Below are 18075 nucleotides of genomic sequence, written 5' to 3'. Positions count from 1 at the left end.
AAATATATCCCAGTTCTGACAAATTCTCATCACTTCCACAGCTACCACCTTGTTTCAAGCCACCATTAGCTCTCATTATTGCAACAGCCACCTGAGTAATTTCTCTGTATCTGCCCTTTCCCTTTTATAGTCTACTTTTTAACACAGTATCCAGAGAAATTGTTTTAAAAATATAAATGTGTTCATGTTATACCTCTGTTCAAATCCCTGTAACAGCTCCCATCTCAGAGTGAAATATCAAAGTCTTGATAATAGCCTAAAAAGGCAGCTGGGTGCAGTGGCTCACGCCTGTAATCCCAGCACTTTGGGAGGCCGAGGCAGGTGGATTACCTGAGGTCTGGAGTTCAAGACCAGCCTGATCAACATGGAGAAACCCCGTCCCTATTAAAAAATACAAAGTTAGCCGGGCGTGGTAGTGCATGCCTGTAATCCCAGCTACTCAGGAGGCTGAGGCAGGAGAATTGCTTGAATCTGGGAGGTGGAGGTTGCAGTGAGCCAAGATTGTGCCCCTGCACTCCAGTCTAGGCAATAAGAACGAAACTCCGTCTAAAAAAAAAAAAAAAAAAAAGCCTAAAAAGGGGACTCTGTGTATTCTGGAACCCTGTGGCTTCTTTGAGTTCATCTCCTGCTAGTCACCACCTTACTCATTTCTCTCCAGCCATACTGGCCTTCTTGTTATTCCTTGAACATACTAAGTATGTTCTGTCACCTCAAGGACTTTGCATCTGCCCTTCTCCATTCTTGGGATACTCTTCTCCCAGTTATTCTGCATGCCTTTCTCCCACACCTCCTTTAAATATTTGCTTTAAAGTAACCTTCTTATCTTTTGCCTTGTTGCACTCCTTGGTGATATTGAGCGTATATTTCACATATCTTTTGGCCTTTGTTTTTATTTTCTCTGAGACAAAGTCTCACTCTGTCACCCAGGCTGCAGTACAGTGGCATGATCACAACTCACTACAACCTTGATCTCCAAGGCTCAAGGGATCCTCTGACCTCAGACTCCAGCTTCAGCCTATAACTGAAACCACAGGCATAAACCACTGCACCTGGCTAATTTTTTTTTTTTTTTTGTACAGATGGAGTCTCCTATGCTGCCCAGGCTGGTCTCAAAATCCTGAGCTCAAGTGATCCTCCCACTTTGGCTTCCCAAAGTGCCGTGATTACAGGCATGAACCACTGTGCTCAGTCTTGTTTGTCTTCTTTTGAGAAATGTCTAGTTAGATCTTTCACCCATTTTTTAATCTGATTTTTTTTTCTATTGAGTTGTTCAAGTACCCTATATATTCTAGATGTTAACTTGTCAGATGTATAATTTGCAGATGTTTTCTCCCATTCTGTAGGTTGTCTGTTCACTTCATTGTTTCCATTTTATTTTGATTTAATCCCATTTATCTATTTTTGTATTTTGTTGCCTGTGGGTTGTTGCTTTTTTTTTTTTTTTTTGGCAGTGTCTCTCTCTGTTGCCTAGGCTGGAGTGCAGTGGCATGATATTAGCTCACTGCAGCCTCTGCTTCCTGGGTTCAAGTGATTCTCCTGCTTCAGCCTCCCAAGTAACTGGGATTACAGGCATGCGCCACCACACCCGGCTAATTTTTATATTTTTAGTAGAGATGGGGTTTTGCCATGTTGGCCAGGCCGGTCTCGAACTCCTGACTTCGGGTGATCCTCCCACCTTGGCCTCTCAAAGTGTTGGGATTACAGGCATGAGCCACCGTGCCTGACCGTTGCCTGTGCTTTGGAGGTCTTAAAAATCCTTGCCCAGACCAATATCATGAAGTATTTCCCCTATGTTTTCTTCTAGTAGTTTCATGGTTTCAGGTCTTACGTTTAAGTCATTTATAGTTTTTTATATATATATATATATATATATATATATATATATATATATATATATTTTTTTTTTTTTTTTTTTTTTTTTTTTGTAGAGACAAGTTCTCACTATGTTGCCCAGGCTGGTCTGTAACTCCTGGGCTCAGGCAATCCACCTGCCTTGGACTCCCAAAGTGCTGGGATTACAGGCATGAGCCACCATGCCTGGCCCACATTTAAGTCTTTAATCCATTTTGAGTTGACTTTTGCAAGTAGTAAGAGATAGGGTCCAGTTTTATTCTTCTGCATGTAGATAGCCAGTTTTCCCAGTACCCTTTTTTTGTTTTGAGATGGAATCTCACTGTGTTGCCCAGGCTTGAGGTCAATGGCATGATCTCGACTCACTGCAACCTTTGCCTCCTGGGTTCAAGTGATTCTCCTTCTTCAGCTTCCCGAGTAGCTGGAATTACAGGCGCCTGCCACCACGCCCGGCTAATTTTTTTATTTTTAGTAGAGACGGGGTTTCACCATGTTGGCCAGGCTGGTCTCCAACTCCCGACTTCAGGCGATCCATCTGCCTTGGCCTCCCAAAGTGCTGGGATTACAGGCATGAGTCCGCGCCCGGCCCCCAGTACCATTTATTGAAGAGATTGTCCTTTCCTGAATGCTCGTTCATGCATTTGTCTAAAATCAATTGGCTATACATATGTGGATTTTATTCCTGTGTTCTGTATTCTTTTCCATTGGTCTATATGTCTGTTTTTATGCCAACATCATGCTGTTTCGGTTACTATTGTTTTGGAGAATATTTTAAAGTCAGATGGTGTGATTCCTCTAGCTTTATTCTTTTCGCTCAAGATGGCTTTGACTATTCAGGGTTCTTTATGGTTCCATATGAATTTTAGGATTTTTTTTTTTCTATTTCTCTGAAGAATGTCATTGAAATTTAGATAGGGATTACATTGAATCTGTAGATTGCTTTGGGTAGTATGAGTGTTTTAACAATATTAATTCTTCCAACCCATGTACATGGGATATCTTTTCATTTATTTGTGTCTTCTTCAATTTAGTTCATCAGTATTTTACAGTTTTCATTGTAGAGATCTTTTACCTCCTTGGTTAAATTTATTCTTGAAGGTATTTTATTATTTTTTGTAGCTATTATAAATGGGATTGCTTTTTTGATTTCTTTTTCAGATTTGTTTACTAGTTCTAACAGTTTTTTGGTGGTGTCTGTAGGTTTTTCTAGATTTAATATCATGTTATTGGCTGGGCACAGTGGCTCACACCTGTAATTCCAGCACTTTGGGAAGCAGACGTGGGTGGATCCCTTGAGATCAGGAGTTTGAGACCAGCCTAGGTAACATGGTAAAATCCCATCTCTACCAAAAATACAAAAAATTAGCCAGGTTGGGTGGCATGCACACCTGTAGTCCCAGCTACTTGAAAGGCAGAGATGGGAGGATCTCTTGAGGCCCAGGTGGTGGAGGTTGCAGTCAGCTGAGATTGTGCCACTGCGCTACAGCCTGGGTGACAGAATAAGAGCCTGTCTAAAAAAAAAAAAAAAGGATAAGCTCGTGTTGTCTGCTTGGAGGGGCTGTTTGACTTCCTTCTTTCCAATTTGGATGCCTGCCTTCTTTCCTTCCTTCCCTTCCTTCCTTTCCTTCCTTTCCTTGCCTTCCTTTCCTTTCTTTCTTTCCTCTTGCCTAATTGCTCTGGCTAGAACTTTCATTACTATGTTGAAAATAGTGGTGAATGAGGGCATCCTTGTCTTGTTCCAGATTTTAGAGGGAAAGCTTTCAACTTTTCCCTGTTCAATATATTAGATGTGGATTTGTCATATATGGCCTTTATTGTGTTGAGGTATATTCCTTCTATATCCAATTTGATTGCAGAGCTGGGGACTGGAATCAACTAAGTCTCAGTCACTCACATACCTGACTCCTGAACTTGAAGACTCAAAACAGCTGGGGCTTCTCACGCATGTGTATCTCTACATAGACTTCCACATGATGTCTCCAGCAGGGTGGCTTCAGGGTAGCCAGGTTTCTTACATGTTGGCTCAGGGCCCCTCAGGCATGTGTCCCAAAAGAGAGAGAGCCAGGTGAAATTTGTATTGCTTTTTCTAACCTAGACTTTGGTGTCATGCAACATCATTGCTGCTACATTCTATTTGTTAGAAGATGAGTCACTAATGTCAGCCTATATTAAAGGGGAGGGAAATCCACCTTTAATGGGAGGATTGTCAAACAATTTGTGGACATATTTTAAAACCATCACAGTTGGCCGGGCGCAGTGGCTCATGCCTGTAATCCTAGCACTTTGGGAGGCTGAGGCGGGTGGATTGCCTGAGCTCAGGAGTTTGAGACCAGCCTGGGCAATGGTGAAACCCCATCTTTACTAAAATACAAAAAGTTAGCTGGGTTGGGTGGCACATGCCTGTGATCCCAGCTACTCAGGAGGCTGAGACAAGAGAATCACTTGAACTTGGGAGGTGGAGGTTGCATTGAGCCGAAATCACGCCACTGCATTCCAGCCTGGGCGACGAGCGAGACTCTGTGTCAAGACAAACAAACAAACAACCATCACAGTAAATTAACCTGTCTAAACCTAATGTAATTTGGGGCAAATGGCATTATCTTCAAGAGTATTACTGTTCTCATTTATAAATTAAGAGTGATAATTCATTGGTTGTGAAGATTTGATGAAAAAATATTGTGGAAATTAGAATATTGCTTAATATATAAGCAAGTACTCAAACATTTTAAATTATTCCTTCCTTTTTCTTTCCCCTTTTAGCTTATTGATTTTCAGTTAACTGTCATTTTTGTCTTTTCATAACTAAAAAATATGAGGAAGGAATTTCTAATTTATATATATTTTTCAAGTGAGACATGTAACAAAGAGGAAGTGATAGTTTAGTTGGCAACTAAGACATGTGCATAAGGAAGGATACATGAGTGATGTGATACACTTGTATGTTGGGTAGATGGAATGTGTTATGGCTAGCTAGAGGCAGGTGACCTGTATGGAGATCTTGACCGGCTGACTCCTAGGTATCTCTTGTGATTTGTGTATTTTTCCCTTGCAGTTCCTGAGGGAAGACCTCAATTACCATGACCCAACAGTGAAACACAGCACCTTCCATGGTGAGGATAAGCTCATCAGCGTGGAGGACCTGTGGAAGGCATGGAAGTCATCAGAAGGTAATAGGCAGCCTGGTCATCAATCCTAGTTGCGGGAAGGTTTAGAGAAGACAGAAGCAGCAACTTGGCCTTAAAAGAACATGTATATAAAATGCTTAGTAAAGGGCAAATTATTGAAATGATTCTACATACAGTCACTAAATACGACTGAATATGGTCACTCTGCTGGGCATGGGGGAAGGTTCTCCAGAGTTGGAGTTTTTCTTTATTAGAATACTTTTTGAATTCTATCCTATTCCTACCCCCTTCCTCACCCACCTGACCCTGGCATAGGAATCTTCCAGGTTCTGCTGCTTCATCTCCAGAGATAGGGAGCTTGCTGGTCTCTTGAGGCAGCCCCTTTCTTCTCTAGCTTCCCACTTAGTCCCAGCTCTGCTGAGTCCTAGACAATTCAAAGATTGGGTGAGGGTACAGACAGACTCTCTCCTTTTGTATACTATCTTGATTGAAAGCTTTTCTGTATCATTTTGGTTGAAAGCACTAGTGTAGAGTCTGTCTTTTTTTCCAGGTTAAGTAGCCCTACTTCTTGAAGAAAACATTTTCTCAGTCTCCTCATCTTGATTTCCTGCCTATAAGCACTTTTGTTAATGTGTTTCTTAGATCCTATAGTTGGCTGCAGACCTCCAAGTGTGATTTTATCATCACAGAGTTGAGCAGGACTGTCACCTTCTTGTTTCTGAATCCTGTGCATCCATTAATGCAGTCTGATTAGATACTGGTGCCTTACTAGTCATTCCACTCTACTGACACATGTTGAGCTTAATGAAAACTTCAGATTTGTGTAAAACTGCTAAACCATGATTACCATTTTTTTTTCTGGAGCATTTCCTTCAGAGTTCTTAGTGAAAGAGCATGTCTAATTGTGCGAGACTTGACAGGGAAGGGGAAACCAGGGCTTTAGCTTCCTCTCCATTTATATTATGGCTAGGGCACAGATAACATTATAAGACTAGAAGCAATCTCTCTTCTCAGGATCTCTTAGGGCAGGTTCTGATGCTAACAGGGTTAAATGTAAGTAACTATCAGGATCCCTGGTTTTTATTTGAGGAAGCTTAGGCCTATTTGTATAAAGTTACTTGTCATTATCATGCATTTAGTGGAGCCAGAACTTTGGCCTAGAACTTCAGCTCTGTAGCCGATGCTTTTCAATACCCTCTTGGTTGAAAGCATTAGTCTAGGGTAGAGAAGACTAGTTTTGTCAGGAATGAGGCAGTTTCTATTTTTATTTACATTTTAATTTAGGCTTATAGAGTTTGAGATCTGAAAGGGGTAATCTATATTGTAGATGGAGAGCATTAAATGTGAAGCAGGAAGACCTGGATTCTAATCCTGATTATGGGATGGACAGGCTGATACTTCCTGTTAACTCTATGTTTTATCAGTGTAGAAGAAAAATTAGGCAGCTGTGGGAGAGAGCTTCCTGGATATCTTTGGAAGCTGAGTTCCTTCTGGGGGCTTTTCTTTAATAGCTCTTGAGCAACGCAGGCTGTCTACTGATGAAGGTCAAGCAGTGACATGAGCTTTAGAACTTCACCAGCAGTACCAGGAAAAAAAATCTTCCGTTAGCATCATTTAGTTTTGGATTTCTTATTTTCCTCTAATAACGTGAGGACAGGGTGGCTGGTTTTTAAGAGTGGGTTTCAAAAGTAAGAACTTAGAATTAAAGATGGCAGGGAGAGCATTCTGGCCTTCTATGAAAGCTCACGTAGAAGTATCTAGGAAAGGAAAGTGAGAGGGCAGAAACAGAGGGACTAAATCATAATGCTAGAAAACAGCTCCAGGCAGTTTTCTCGTAAGGACTTTATTTTTGGACTTAGCAACTATTTGGAACACTTCCAGTGTATTCTAAATTACAGGAAAATGAAAGACAATGGAGTGAGGTTTTTTAGGGGAGAGTCCTCATTAACCACAAGTGGAGAAAAGCATTTCAGTGCACAGTGATGTAGTTCACAGCTAAGATGAGAAATGATATATATGTACCCTTTCAGAATTTGCTCAGTGTGACTGAGCGCTGTGGCTCACGCCTGTAATCCCAGCACTTTGGGAGGCCAAGGTGGGTGGACCACGAGGTCAGGAGATTGAGACCATTCTGGCTAACACGGTGAAACCCGGTCTCTACTGAAAAAATACAAAAAAAGCCGGGCGTGGTGGCATGCACCTGTAGTCCCAGCTACTCGGGAGGCTGAGGCAGGAGAATGGCGTGAACCTGGGAGGCAGAGCTTGCAGTGAGCCGAGATTGTGCCACTGCACTCCAGCCTGGGCGACAGAGCGAGACTCCGTCTTAAAAAAAAAAAAAAATTAAAAAAATAAAGAATTTGCTCAGTGTGTGTTATACTTGGTGGTTTGACAGACTAAAAGTGAGAATTTTTATATGTCCTCTTCCTCCCAATAATTTGCTTCATTATTCAGAGAAAGGCCCCTAATCTCTCTGGAGTGATGATTTCCAGGGCTACAAAAAGCATGTAATATTCTGGCACTGGCTCAAACTAGCTGTTCTGAGTTTAGCTAGATGATGTAGATGTCAGCAGTGGTCATTTGTGTTCAGAACATTAGCTGGCTAGTGTCAGTGCCATCTGTGTGATTAGCATTGTTAACATTTTTCTGACTAATGTTGGGAGCCAATCTTTTCTCTGTGTTATATAGATCTTAGCAGAAAAGTTTTCTAATCTCTATCTTAGCCAACTCTGGACTTTAGTAATAAAAACAGCAGCAGCAACAACAACAACAACTGAAAAACTACTTTAACATTTATATAGTATTTAACATGTGCTAGCACTGTTTCTAAATGTTTTACATATATTAACTTATTTATTTCTCACAGAAACCATATGAAGTATAGATATTATGATTATATAGAGTTAGCACAGACTTCACAAGTTCACAGCCCCCAATAAGATTACTCTCACTTCAGACATCAGCCATAATTTCAAGCTGTTCCCAGGTCACCTGCACTTCTGACCAGCTGGCTACAATTCATGTATTACCATGTCCTTCTCAGGTTTGATAATTAACTAGGACTACTCCGAGAATTCAGGAAAGCCCTATACGTATGAACACAATTTTATTATAAAAGTTACAAATCAGAACCAGCCAAAAGAAGAAATTTATAGGGCAAGATCTGGGAGAGGCCTGAATATGGCACTTTTGTGTCCTCTCCTTGTGGAATCAGGACACATCTCCTTTTCCAGCACATTGTAGTGTTTGCCAGTCAGGAAACTCAACTGAACTTTGGTGTTCAGTATTTTTCTTAGGGTTTCATTACATAGGCAAGTTTGATTAAATTATTAGGCACATGATTGAACTTAATTTCCAGCTCCCTTTTTCTCCATAAAGGTTGGATTGGTATCACCTGGCTCAGGGCCCCCAATGCTCTAGTCACGTGGTTGATTTTTTTAGTGACCAACCCCCATCCTGAGTCATCTTATTAGCCTGAACTCATGTGTAATCCAAGGGACCCAAATAAAGACATTCCTATCACTGGGAATATTCCAAAAGTTCATTGGGTACCTCCTAGTAACACAGGACAAAGATCTGCCAAATTCTTTATTATACAACATTGAATAATTAAGTATGGAAGAACTGGTAAAGCAGGGTTGAAGAAGGACCAAGAATGAGGGCCACTCCAGGAAATCCAGCAGCAGAGACTAGGGGATTGGCCTTTTCTTTCTTTTCTTTTTTTTCATTTGAGACTGAGTTTCACTCTGTCACCCGGGCTGGAGTGCAGTGGCGCAATCTCAGCTCACTGCAACCTCCGCCTCCCAGGTTCAAGCAATTCTCCTGCCTCGCCTCCTGAGCGGCTGGGACTACAGGCGTGCGCCACTATGCCCAGCTAATTTTTGTATTTTTAGTAGAGACGGGGTGTCACCATGTTGGTTGGCCAGGATGGTCTCAATCTCTTGACCTTGTTATCCGCCCACCTCGGCCTCCCAAACTGCTGGGGTTACAGGCGTGAACCACCGTGCCTGGGGGATTGGCCTTTTCTAATTAGCTACTTGCATATGACTCAGCTTTATTCACTTTTTATTTCTAAGTGTCTTTGCTCAAGAGTCACATATGACAAGAGAAGAATCAGATTGGCGTAGTGTGGATTACAGATTTAAATAGGGTGGTGATAGTGGGAGTGTGTGTGTAGGGTTTGGAGAGAGCTGCGATTTCCAGCCCCTGCAGGATCATATGAGGTTAGAGGAGTGGCAGTTCTTTAAAGGAAGGGTGGCTGGGTAGATTTTGTAGAATCCTTGAGAAATAGAATTACTGTTTGCATATTTGAGCCATTGGAAACAATAACAGTGTCATTTTTAGAGAGGAATGATGGGAGGCACTGACCTAAGGGAATTCTCCTCTAGAGCATGGCTTTCATTTTTTCTAACCAAAGTGCATCATTACTGCTTCTCTTTTCCTTTCCTGGACACTAGATTTTAAATGATGCTATCTGACAAACAAAGTATATTTCTTTTTTTGAGACAGAGTCTCACTCTGTAGCCCAGGCTGGAGTGCAGTGTCATGATCTTGGCTCACTGCAGCCTCTGACTCCCGGGTTCAAGGATTCTTTTGCCTCAGCCTCCCGAGTAGCTGGGATTACAAGCGTGCACCATCATATCCAGCTAATTTTTGTATTTTTAATAGAGATGGGGTTTTGCCATGTTGGCTAGGCTGGTCTCAAACTCCTGATCTCAAGTGATCCACCTGCCTCAGCCTCCCAAAATGCTGGGATTACAAGCATAAGCCACTGTGCCTGATGAAAATTTCTTTTTTGCTTTTTCTTTCTTTTTCTTTTGAGATGGAGTCTCACTCTGTTGCCCAGGTTGGAGTGCAGTGGAATGATCTCGGTTCACTGCAACCTCTGCCTCTCAAGTTCAAGAGATTCTCCTGCATCAGTCTCCAGAGTAGCTGGGATTACAGGCGTGAACCACCATGCTTGGCTAATTTTTGTATTTTTAGTGGAGACGGGGTTTCACCATGTTGAACCAGGCTGGTCTCGAACTCCTGACCTCAGGTGATCCTCCCGTCTCAGTCTCCCAAAGTTCTGGGGTTACAGGCGGTAGCCACCACACCTGACCAATACTTCTTAAGTAATAATTTATTTCCTCATTTTTATGAATCAAGAGTTCCTAACTATCAATCTTTGATTCTATGAAATATGATTGCAGCTAAAAGCAAAAGAACCTGGTAGTCTAGTGTGCCTGTGGACTTTGCCACAGTAGTTGTGTACAAGTTTTTGTTTCCAAAAGCCTGGTGGAAAATAAACATTGCAGGCCAGGCACGGTGGCTCATGCCTGTAATCCCAGCTGAGGGATTTTGGGAGGCTGAGGTGGGCAGATCATGAGGTCAGGAGTTCAAGATCAGCCTGGCCAACATGGTGAAACCCCATCTCTACTAAAAATACAAAAAAAATTAGCTGGGCATGGTGGTGAGCACCTGTAATCCCAGCTACTCGGGAGGCTGAGGCAGGAGAATCGCTTGAAACTGGAAAGCGGGGGTTGCAGTGAGCCGAGATCGTGCCACGGCACCCCAGCCTGGGCAACAAGAACGAAACTCCATCTCAAAAAAGAAAGAAAGAAAGAAAGAAAATAAACATTACAGTAAATAAGTTCACAGATCTCCTTTTTTGTCTGTGCTATTCTTTGGATGACAGAATTTCTCTGTAGGAAGCAGTAGAGTAGTACAGCAGGTTCCTGAATAATGTCACTTCATTCAACCTTGTTTGATTATAATGCTGATGAAAATAAAAAATTGCTTCCTGACTGGGGCCACTGTCTCTGTGTGGAGTTTGCACATTCTCTCCATGTCTGCATGGGCTTTCTGCAGGTACATCAGTTTCCTTCCACATCTCGAAGATATGCACTTTAGGTGAATTGGCATGTATAAATGGTCCCAGTCTGAGTGAGGGAGAGGGAGAGAGAGGAGGGGGGGGGGGGAGGAGAGAGAGAGAGAGAGAGAGAGAGAGAGAGAGAGAGAGAGAGAGAGAGTATGTGCGTGTGTATGTGGTGTGTGTGTGTGTGTGCCCTGCAATGGAATGGCATCTGATTCAGGGTTGGTTCCCACCTGGCACCCTGAGCTGCCCAGGATAGGCTCCAGCCACTCTCAACCTTGAACTGAAATAAGAAGGTAAATAATTATCTTACTTGTTTTAATCTTCCTTAAATGTATATACAGGTCACATTTATTTCATTGTGTAATATTAGAAATGTTTTGGTCTTTATTTGTAAGTTTGGTGATGTTTTTGTGACCAGAAATATGCCATAGGAACTTCACCCTTGATTATATCAGTTAGCTTCTGGTAAAATTGGTTTTGTTATACATGGTTTTGCTTAAAGTTGCAGTTTCCAACAACCCATTGATGACATTCATTGAGGACTTACTGTACTGGAGAGCTAGGAAGCCTTTAGAAAGAAAGCTCACACCTGTAATCCTAGCACTTTGAGAGGCTGAGGCGGGTGGATCACTTGAGGTCAGGAGTTCAAGACCCACCTGGCCAACATGGTGAAACCCTGTCTCTACTAAAAATACAAAAATTAGCCAGGTGTGGTGGTGGGCATCTATAATCCCAGGTACTCGGGAGGCTGAGGCAGGAGAATCGCTTGAACCCAGGGGACGGAGGTTGCAGTAAGCTGAGATCACAACTTCACTCCCGCCTGGGTAAAAGAGCAAAACTCCATCTCAAAAAATAAAAAATAAAATAAAATAAAAAATAAAAAAAACACCCAGCAGAGCTGCTGACCTCTCTGTTGACACAACACAGGGAGGTCAGGTGGCATCAGACTTCTGTCTAAACCATTTCAAAAGTCAGATCCATATGAAAGAGTTGGCAGCCCGTTTTTGCTTTTACATAAACCCAATGAGAGATATGTTTATTATTTTCTTTTAGTCATTTAAAAATTATTTTTCTAAGTGAATCATCAAGTCATTTAGTCAAAAACCTAAGACATTAGTTGTTTGCTGCTGTATTTTTTGGAAGAATCATACAGTTGGCTTTTTCTTTCCCCTTACATTCTTTTAGATAATTTTTTTTTCCTGATAATAAAAACAACTAGCATCCATGTAGTGACATTTATCACAGTTGTTTTATATTTATTTTAAACAGACACTTGAGGATAAAAGGTTTTACTTGTATTCCCATTTAATAAATAACAAAACTGAGTATCTCTCACCTGAGGGTTCTACCTGTTTAATATATCTTATGTGCATCTCCTATGATACTGCCTTAGCTCAACTTCATTACCTTTTTAAAAAGATATTTATTGAGTTGCAACTGACATACAAAAAGGTGTAAATCTCTAAAGTTTACTATTTTTAAGATTTTGATACATGTATACAATTGTGAAACCATCACTGCATTAAAGATAGTGAATATACTCATCACCCCTAAAAGTTTTCTCATAGCCCTTTGTAGTCTGTGCTCCCCCAGGAACCACTGATCTGCTTTCTGCCATAGATTAGTTTGCATTTACTACAGTTTTATGTAAATGGAATTATATAATATGTACTTTTAAAAAATAATCTGGCCACTTTCACTCAGTGTAACTATTTTGAGGTTCATTTATGTTTTGTATGTGTAAATAGTTAACTCCTTTTTATTGCTTAGTAGTAGTCCATTGTAGAGACATACCACAATTTATTTACCTATTTGCCTACTGGGAGACATTGAGCTGCTTTTAGTTTTTGGCTATTACAAATAAAGCTGCTATGAACATTCACATGCAAGTCTGTATGGACATATATTTTCTTTTCTCTTAGGTAAATATCTAGGAGTGGAATGACTAGATCATATGGTAGGTATATGTTTTTAAGAAACTGTCAAACTGTTTTCTAAAATAGTTGTATTTTTTATATTCCCATCAGCAGTATATGACATTTTCAGTTCTTCCACATCTTTGCAAACACTTGGTATGGTCAGTCTACTTAATTTTAGCCATTTTGATAGTATAATGATCATGGTTTTATTTTGTATTTGCCTAATGACTAATAATGTTGAGCATCTTTTTATGTACATGTTTCCATTCATATCTCTTTTTGGTAGAGTATCCGTTAAATCTTTTGTCTGCTTTTTACTGTTTTTTTTAAATCGAGTTTTGAGAATTCTTTATATATTCTCCGTTTAAGTATTTTATCAAATATATACTTTGCTAAGATTTTCTCCAAATCTGTGGCTTTTTCTATCATTCTTTTCACAGTGTCTTTTGAAGAGCAGAAAGTTGTAATTTTGATGAAATCCAGTTTATCAATTTGTTTTTTATTTATTTTTTTTAAATTTTTTATTTTTTATTTTATTTTATTTTATTTATTTATTTTTTTTGAGACAGAGTTTCGCTTAGTCGCCCAGGCTGGAGTGCAATGGCGCGATCTCGGCTCACTGCAAGCTCCGCCTCCCGGGTTCACGCCATTCTCCTGCCTCAGCCTCCCGAGTAGCTGGGACTACAGGCGCCCGCCGCCTTGCCCGGCTAATTTTTTGCATTTTTAGTAGAGACGGGGTTTCACCGTGTTAGCCAGGATGGTCTCGATCTCCTGACCTCGTGATCCGCTTTTTAATAGATCATGCTTTTGGTATTGTATCTAATAAATCTTTGCCTAACCCAGGATCACACAAAGATTCTTTCTGTTTCTTTCTAGAAGTTTTGTAGTTTTATGTTTTACATTTATGTCTATAATTCATTTTGTATTAATTTTTATATGTGGTGTGAAGTATGGAACTTAGTTCTTTATTGTGCTTACACTTGGTCCCAATTGTTCTAGAACTGTTTGTTGAAATGCTATTCTTTTCTCCATTGCATTGCCTCACCTCTCATCTTTTGCCAAAAATCAGTTGTTTAAGCTGAGTGCAGTAGCACACACTGTAGTCCCAGCTATTCAGGTGGCTGAGGTTGGGGGTGGGTGAAAACTGCTTGAGCCCAGGAGTTAGAGTCCAGCCGGGGCAGCATAGCAAGAACCTGTTTCTAAAAAACAAACAAACAAAAAACGCCTCAAGTTGTTTGTGTAAGTGTGAGTTTACTTTTGGACTCTCTATTATGATACACTGATCTATTTGTCTTTATGCCAGTACCATGCTATTATGATTACCATAAAATTATAATAATTATTTCAGTTAGGTAGTGTTAGCCCTCCAACTTATTTCTTCTTTTTCAAGTTGTTTGGGCTGTTTCAGGTCCTTGAATAAACTTGTCAATTTCTACAAAAATGCCTGGTGAGACTTTGAATAGGATTGCATTGAATCTGTAGATGAGTTTGAGAGAGCTGACATCTTCAAAATACTGATGTTCTTTCAACCCATAAACAAAGTACATCTCTCCATTTATTTAGGAGATACAGTTTCTCTGAGTATTATTTTTTAGTCTTCAGTGTATAGAACTTTCCCGTCTTTTGTCAGATTTATCACTAAGTAGTTCATAGTTTTTTATGCTGTTGTATATGGTATTTTTTTAAAATCATGGTAAAATACATATAACAAAATTTACTATGCAAATGGTATTTTAAAATAATTTCTGATTGTTGCTTACATACAGAAATGTAATTGATTTTTATATATTGATTTTATATTCTAAACTAAAAATCTATATTCTATGAAGTGCTAAACTCACTTAGTAGATTTCATCACTTTTCCATAGACAATAATGTTTGTCTGCCAATAAAGACAGTTTTACTTCTTTTCGAATCTGATGCTTTTTTTTTCCTTTTTCTTGCCTGATTGCCTTGGATAGTATTTCTAGTACAGTGTTGAAGAGAAATGAGGTGAGCAGCTATCCATGTTTCATTTCTAATCTTTTTTTTTTTTTTTTTTTTGATACGGAGTCGCGCCCTGTCACCCAGCTGGAGTGCAGTGGCACAATCTTGGCTCACTGCAAGCTCTGCCTCCTGGATTTATGCCATTCTCCTGCCTCAGCCTCCCAATTAGCTGGGACTACAGGTGCCCACCACCACGCCTGGCTAATTTTTTTTGTATTTTTAATAGAGACGGGGTTTCACTGTGTTAGCCAGGATGGTCTCGATCTCCTGACCTCGTGATCCACCCGCCTTGGCCTCCCAAAGTGCTGGGATTACAGGTGTGAGCTACCACGCCCGGCCATTTCTGATCTTAGAAAACATTCAGTCTTTCACCATTAAATATAATGGTGGGCCAGGTGTGGTGGCTCATGCCTGTAATCCCAGCACTTTGGGAGGCCAAGGCGGGTGGATCATGAGGTCAGGAGTTCGAGATCAGCCTGGCCAGCGTTGTGAAACCCTATCTCTACTAAAAATACAAAAATTAGCTGGGCGTGGTGGTGGGCGCCTGTAATCCCAGCTACTCAGGAGGCTGAGGCAGGAGAATCGCTTGAACCTGGGAGGTGGAGGTTGCAGTGAGCCAAGATTGTGCCATTGCACTCCAGTCTGGGCGACAGAGTGAGACACTGTCTCAGAAAAATAAATAAATAAATAAAATAAAAATAAATGTTAAAAATTATATATATATATAAAAATATATAAAATGTTGGCTATGGGGTTTTTGTAGTGCCTCTCTACTCCTAGTTTGCTGAGAGTCTTTATCAGGCATAGATGCTTGGTTTTTTTCAAATGCGTTTTCTGTGTTTATTGAGATGATTGCATGGTTTTTCTGTTTGTTTGTTAATTTGATAAATTACAGTGACTGAGTTTTGAGTGTAAAGCTAACCCTGCATTCTTGGGATAAGTCCCCTTGGTCATAATGTATTATTCTTTCACTATATTGTTGGATTAGATTTGCTAAAATTTTGTTTTAAATTTTTATGTCTTTGTTCATGAAAGATACTGGTTTGTAGTTTTCTTAAAATGTCTTTGTTTTTGATATGAGGATAATGTTTGTCTCATAGGATGAATTATGAAATATTCCTCTGAAGTTTTTTTGAAGAGTTCATGTAGAATTGGTATTATTTTTTCTTAAATATTTGATAGAATTCAGCAGTGAAGCTAACTGAGCTTAGAGTTTTCTTTGTGGGAAGGTTTTTAATTATAGTGTCAATTTCTTTAATAGGTATAAGGCTGTTCAGGCTATCTATTTCTTGAGTGAGCTTGGGTACTTTGTGTCTTTCAAGAAATTTGTCTATTTCACCTGTGTTGTCAAATTTACTGGTATATGTCAATAAAATTCCCTTATTCTAATGTCTGTAAAATCCGTAATAATGTCTCATTACTGATCTTAATAATTTGTGTCTTCTTTTTTTTACTGATTGGTCATGTTAGATCTTTGTTAATTTTACAGAACCAGTGTTTGGTTTTATTGATTTTTCTCTGGTTTCTATTTCATTGATTTCCACTTTGATTTGATCATTTTCTTTCATCTGCTACTTTGGGTATAATTTGCTCTTTTATTTTTTAGTTTGGTAAGGTGAAAACTAAGGTCACCAATATGAGACCTTTCTTCTTTTCTAATACAGAATTTAGTGCTGTAAATCTCCCTTAACTACTGCTTTAGAAGCATTTCCCAAATTCTGGTGTATTGTGTTTTTTTTTTTCCTCTCTTTTCCAACTGATTTATTAGTAGCACAGACAGAATAAAAATACCTAGAATGAAGACACAATTAATGGCAAATGTTCTATTACTTTTTTTCCTGATACAATCTTTAATAACTTAGTATCCCTTAATAATATGTTCTAATTTGAGAGATTCTTTTTGCCCTGGAAATGCATACCTTTAAAATCTGTTTTAGATCTTAGATCCTTCCAGTATTGGTTTATCATTATATTGGATGAAATGTTGTGCTTCTATTTTCACTTAGCTCAGAATATTTTATATTTCCTTTTTGACATCTTTAGTTCCACAAGTTATTTAGAAGCAAGTTATTTAGTTTCCAAATATTTGGAGATTTTTTAAGACTTTTTTGGTTATTGATCTCTAATTTAATTCCCTTGTGATCTGAGATCATACTTATGTGACTTGAATCCTTTAAAAAATTTTAAGATTTTTTTCTTTTGTGTCCTACAACATGGTCTATCATGTTAAATATTCCATGTGCACTTGTAACTGTTCTGTTGGGTGGAGATTTCTATAAATGTAAATCAGGTCTGTTTTTGTTGTTTTGCATTTTTTTTTTTCTTCAACTTTTAAGTTCCGAGGTACATGTGCAGGATGTGCAGGTTTGTTATATAGGTAAATGTATGCCATGGTGGTTTTCTGCACAGATATCCCGTCACCTAGGTGTTTAGCCCTGCAGCCATTAGCTGTTCTTCCTGATGCTTTCCCTCCTCCCACTCCCCTGACAATGTGTGTTGTTCCCCCCGATGTGTCTATGTGTTCTCATCATTGAGCTCTCGCTTACATGTGAGAACGTGCACTGTTTGGTTTTCCGTTCTTGTGTGAGTTTGCTGAGGATAACAGCTTCCAGCTCTATTCATGTCCCCGCAAAGGACATGATCTCATTCCTTTTTATGGCTGCATAGTATTCCATGGTATCTATGTACCACATTTTCTTTATCCAGTCTTTCATTGATGGGCATTTGGGTTGATTCCATGTCTTTGCTATTGTGAATAGTGCTGCAATGAACATACATGTGCATTTATCTTATAATAGAATGGTTTATATTCCTTTGGGTATATACCCAGTAATGAGATTGCTGGGTCAAATGGTATTTCTGCTTCTTGATCTTTGAGGAATCGCCACAGTGTCTTCCACAATGGTGAACTAATTTATATTCCCACCAACAGTGTAAAAGTGTTCCTTTTTCTCTGCAACCTTGCCAGCATCTGTTGTTTCTTGACTTTTTAGTAATTGCCATTCTGACTGGTATGAGATGGTATCTCATTGTGGTTTTGATTTGCATTTCTCTAATGATCAGTGATGTTGAGCTTTTTTTCATATGTTTGTTGGTTGCATGAATATCTTCTTTTGAGAAGTATCTGTTCACGCCCTTTGCCCACTTTTTAATGGGGTTGTTTATTTTTTCTTTGTAAATTTGTTTAAGTTCCTTGAGGACTCTGGATATTAGACCTTTGTCAGACGGATAGATTGCAAACATCTTCTCCCATTCTGTACCATTCAGGACATAGGCACAGGCAAAGGTTTCATGATAAAAATGCCAAAAGCAAATGCAACTAAAGCAAAAATTGACAAAT

At 39.6% G+C, this 18075-nt stretch overlaps 1 protein-coding gene across 5 annotated transcripts in view; it reads left to right on the top strand.

Moving 5' to 3' along the window:
* The window catches only part of LOC105468677 (stromal interaction molecule 1), a 218198-nt gene that overhangs the window by 148658 nt on the left and 51465 nt on the right, over nucleotides 1–18075 (top strand). For all 5 annotated transcript variants that reach the window (XM_011718873.3, XM_011718874.3, XM_011718872.3 and 2 more), the window contains exon 3: nucleotides 4904–5018. In XM_011718873.3, coding sequence (XP_011717175.1) covers nucleotides 4904–5018 — 115 coding nt within the window. The remainder of the gene's footprint in view (nucleotides 1–4903; nucleotides 5019–18075) is intronic.

The sequence above is a fragment of the Macaca nemestrina genome, chromosome 12 (genome assembly GCF_043159975.1).
Source record: "Macaca nemestrina isolate mMacNem1 chromosome 12, mMacNem.hap1, whole genome shotgun sequence".
In the NCBI taxonomy this organism is placed as follows: domain Eukaryota; kingdom Metazoa; phylum Chordata; class Mammalia; order Primates; family Cercopithecidae; genus Macaca; species Macaca nemestrina.
The sequence above is the reverse complement of the archived record's forward strand: the minus strand, read 5'-3'. Positions and strand labels throughout refer to the sequence as shown.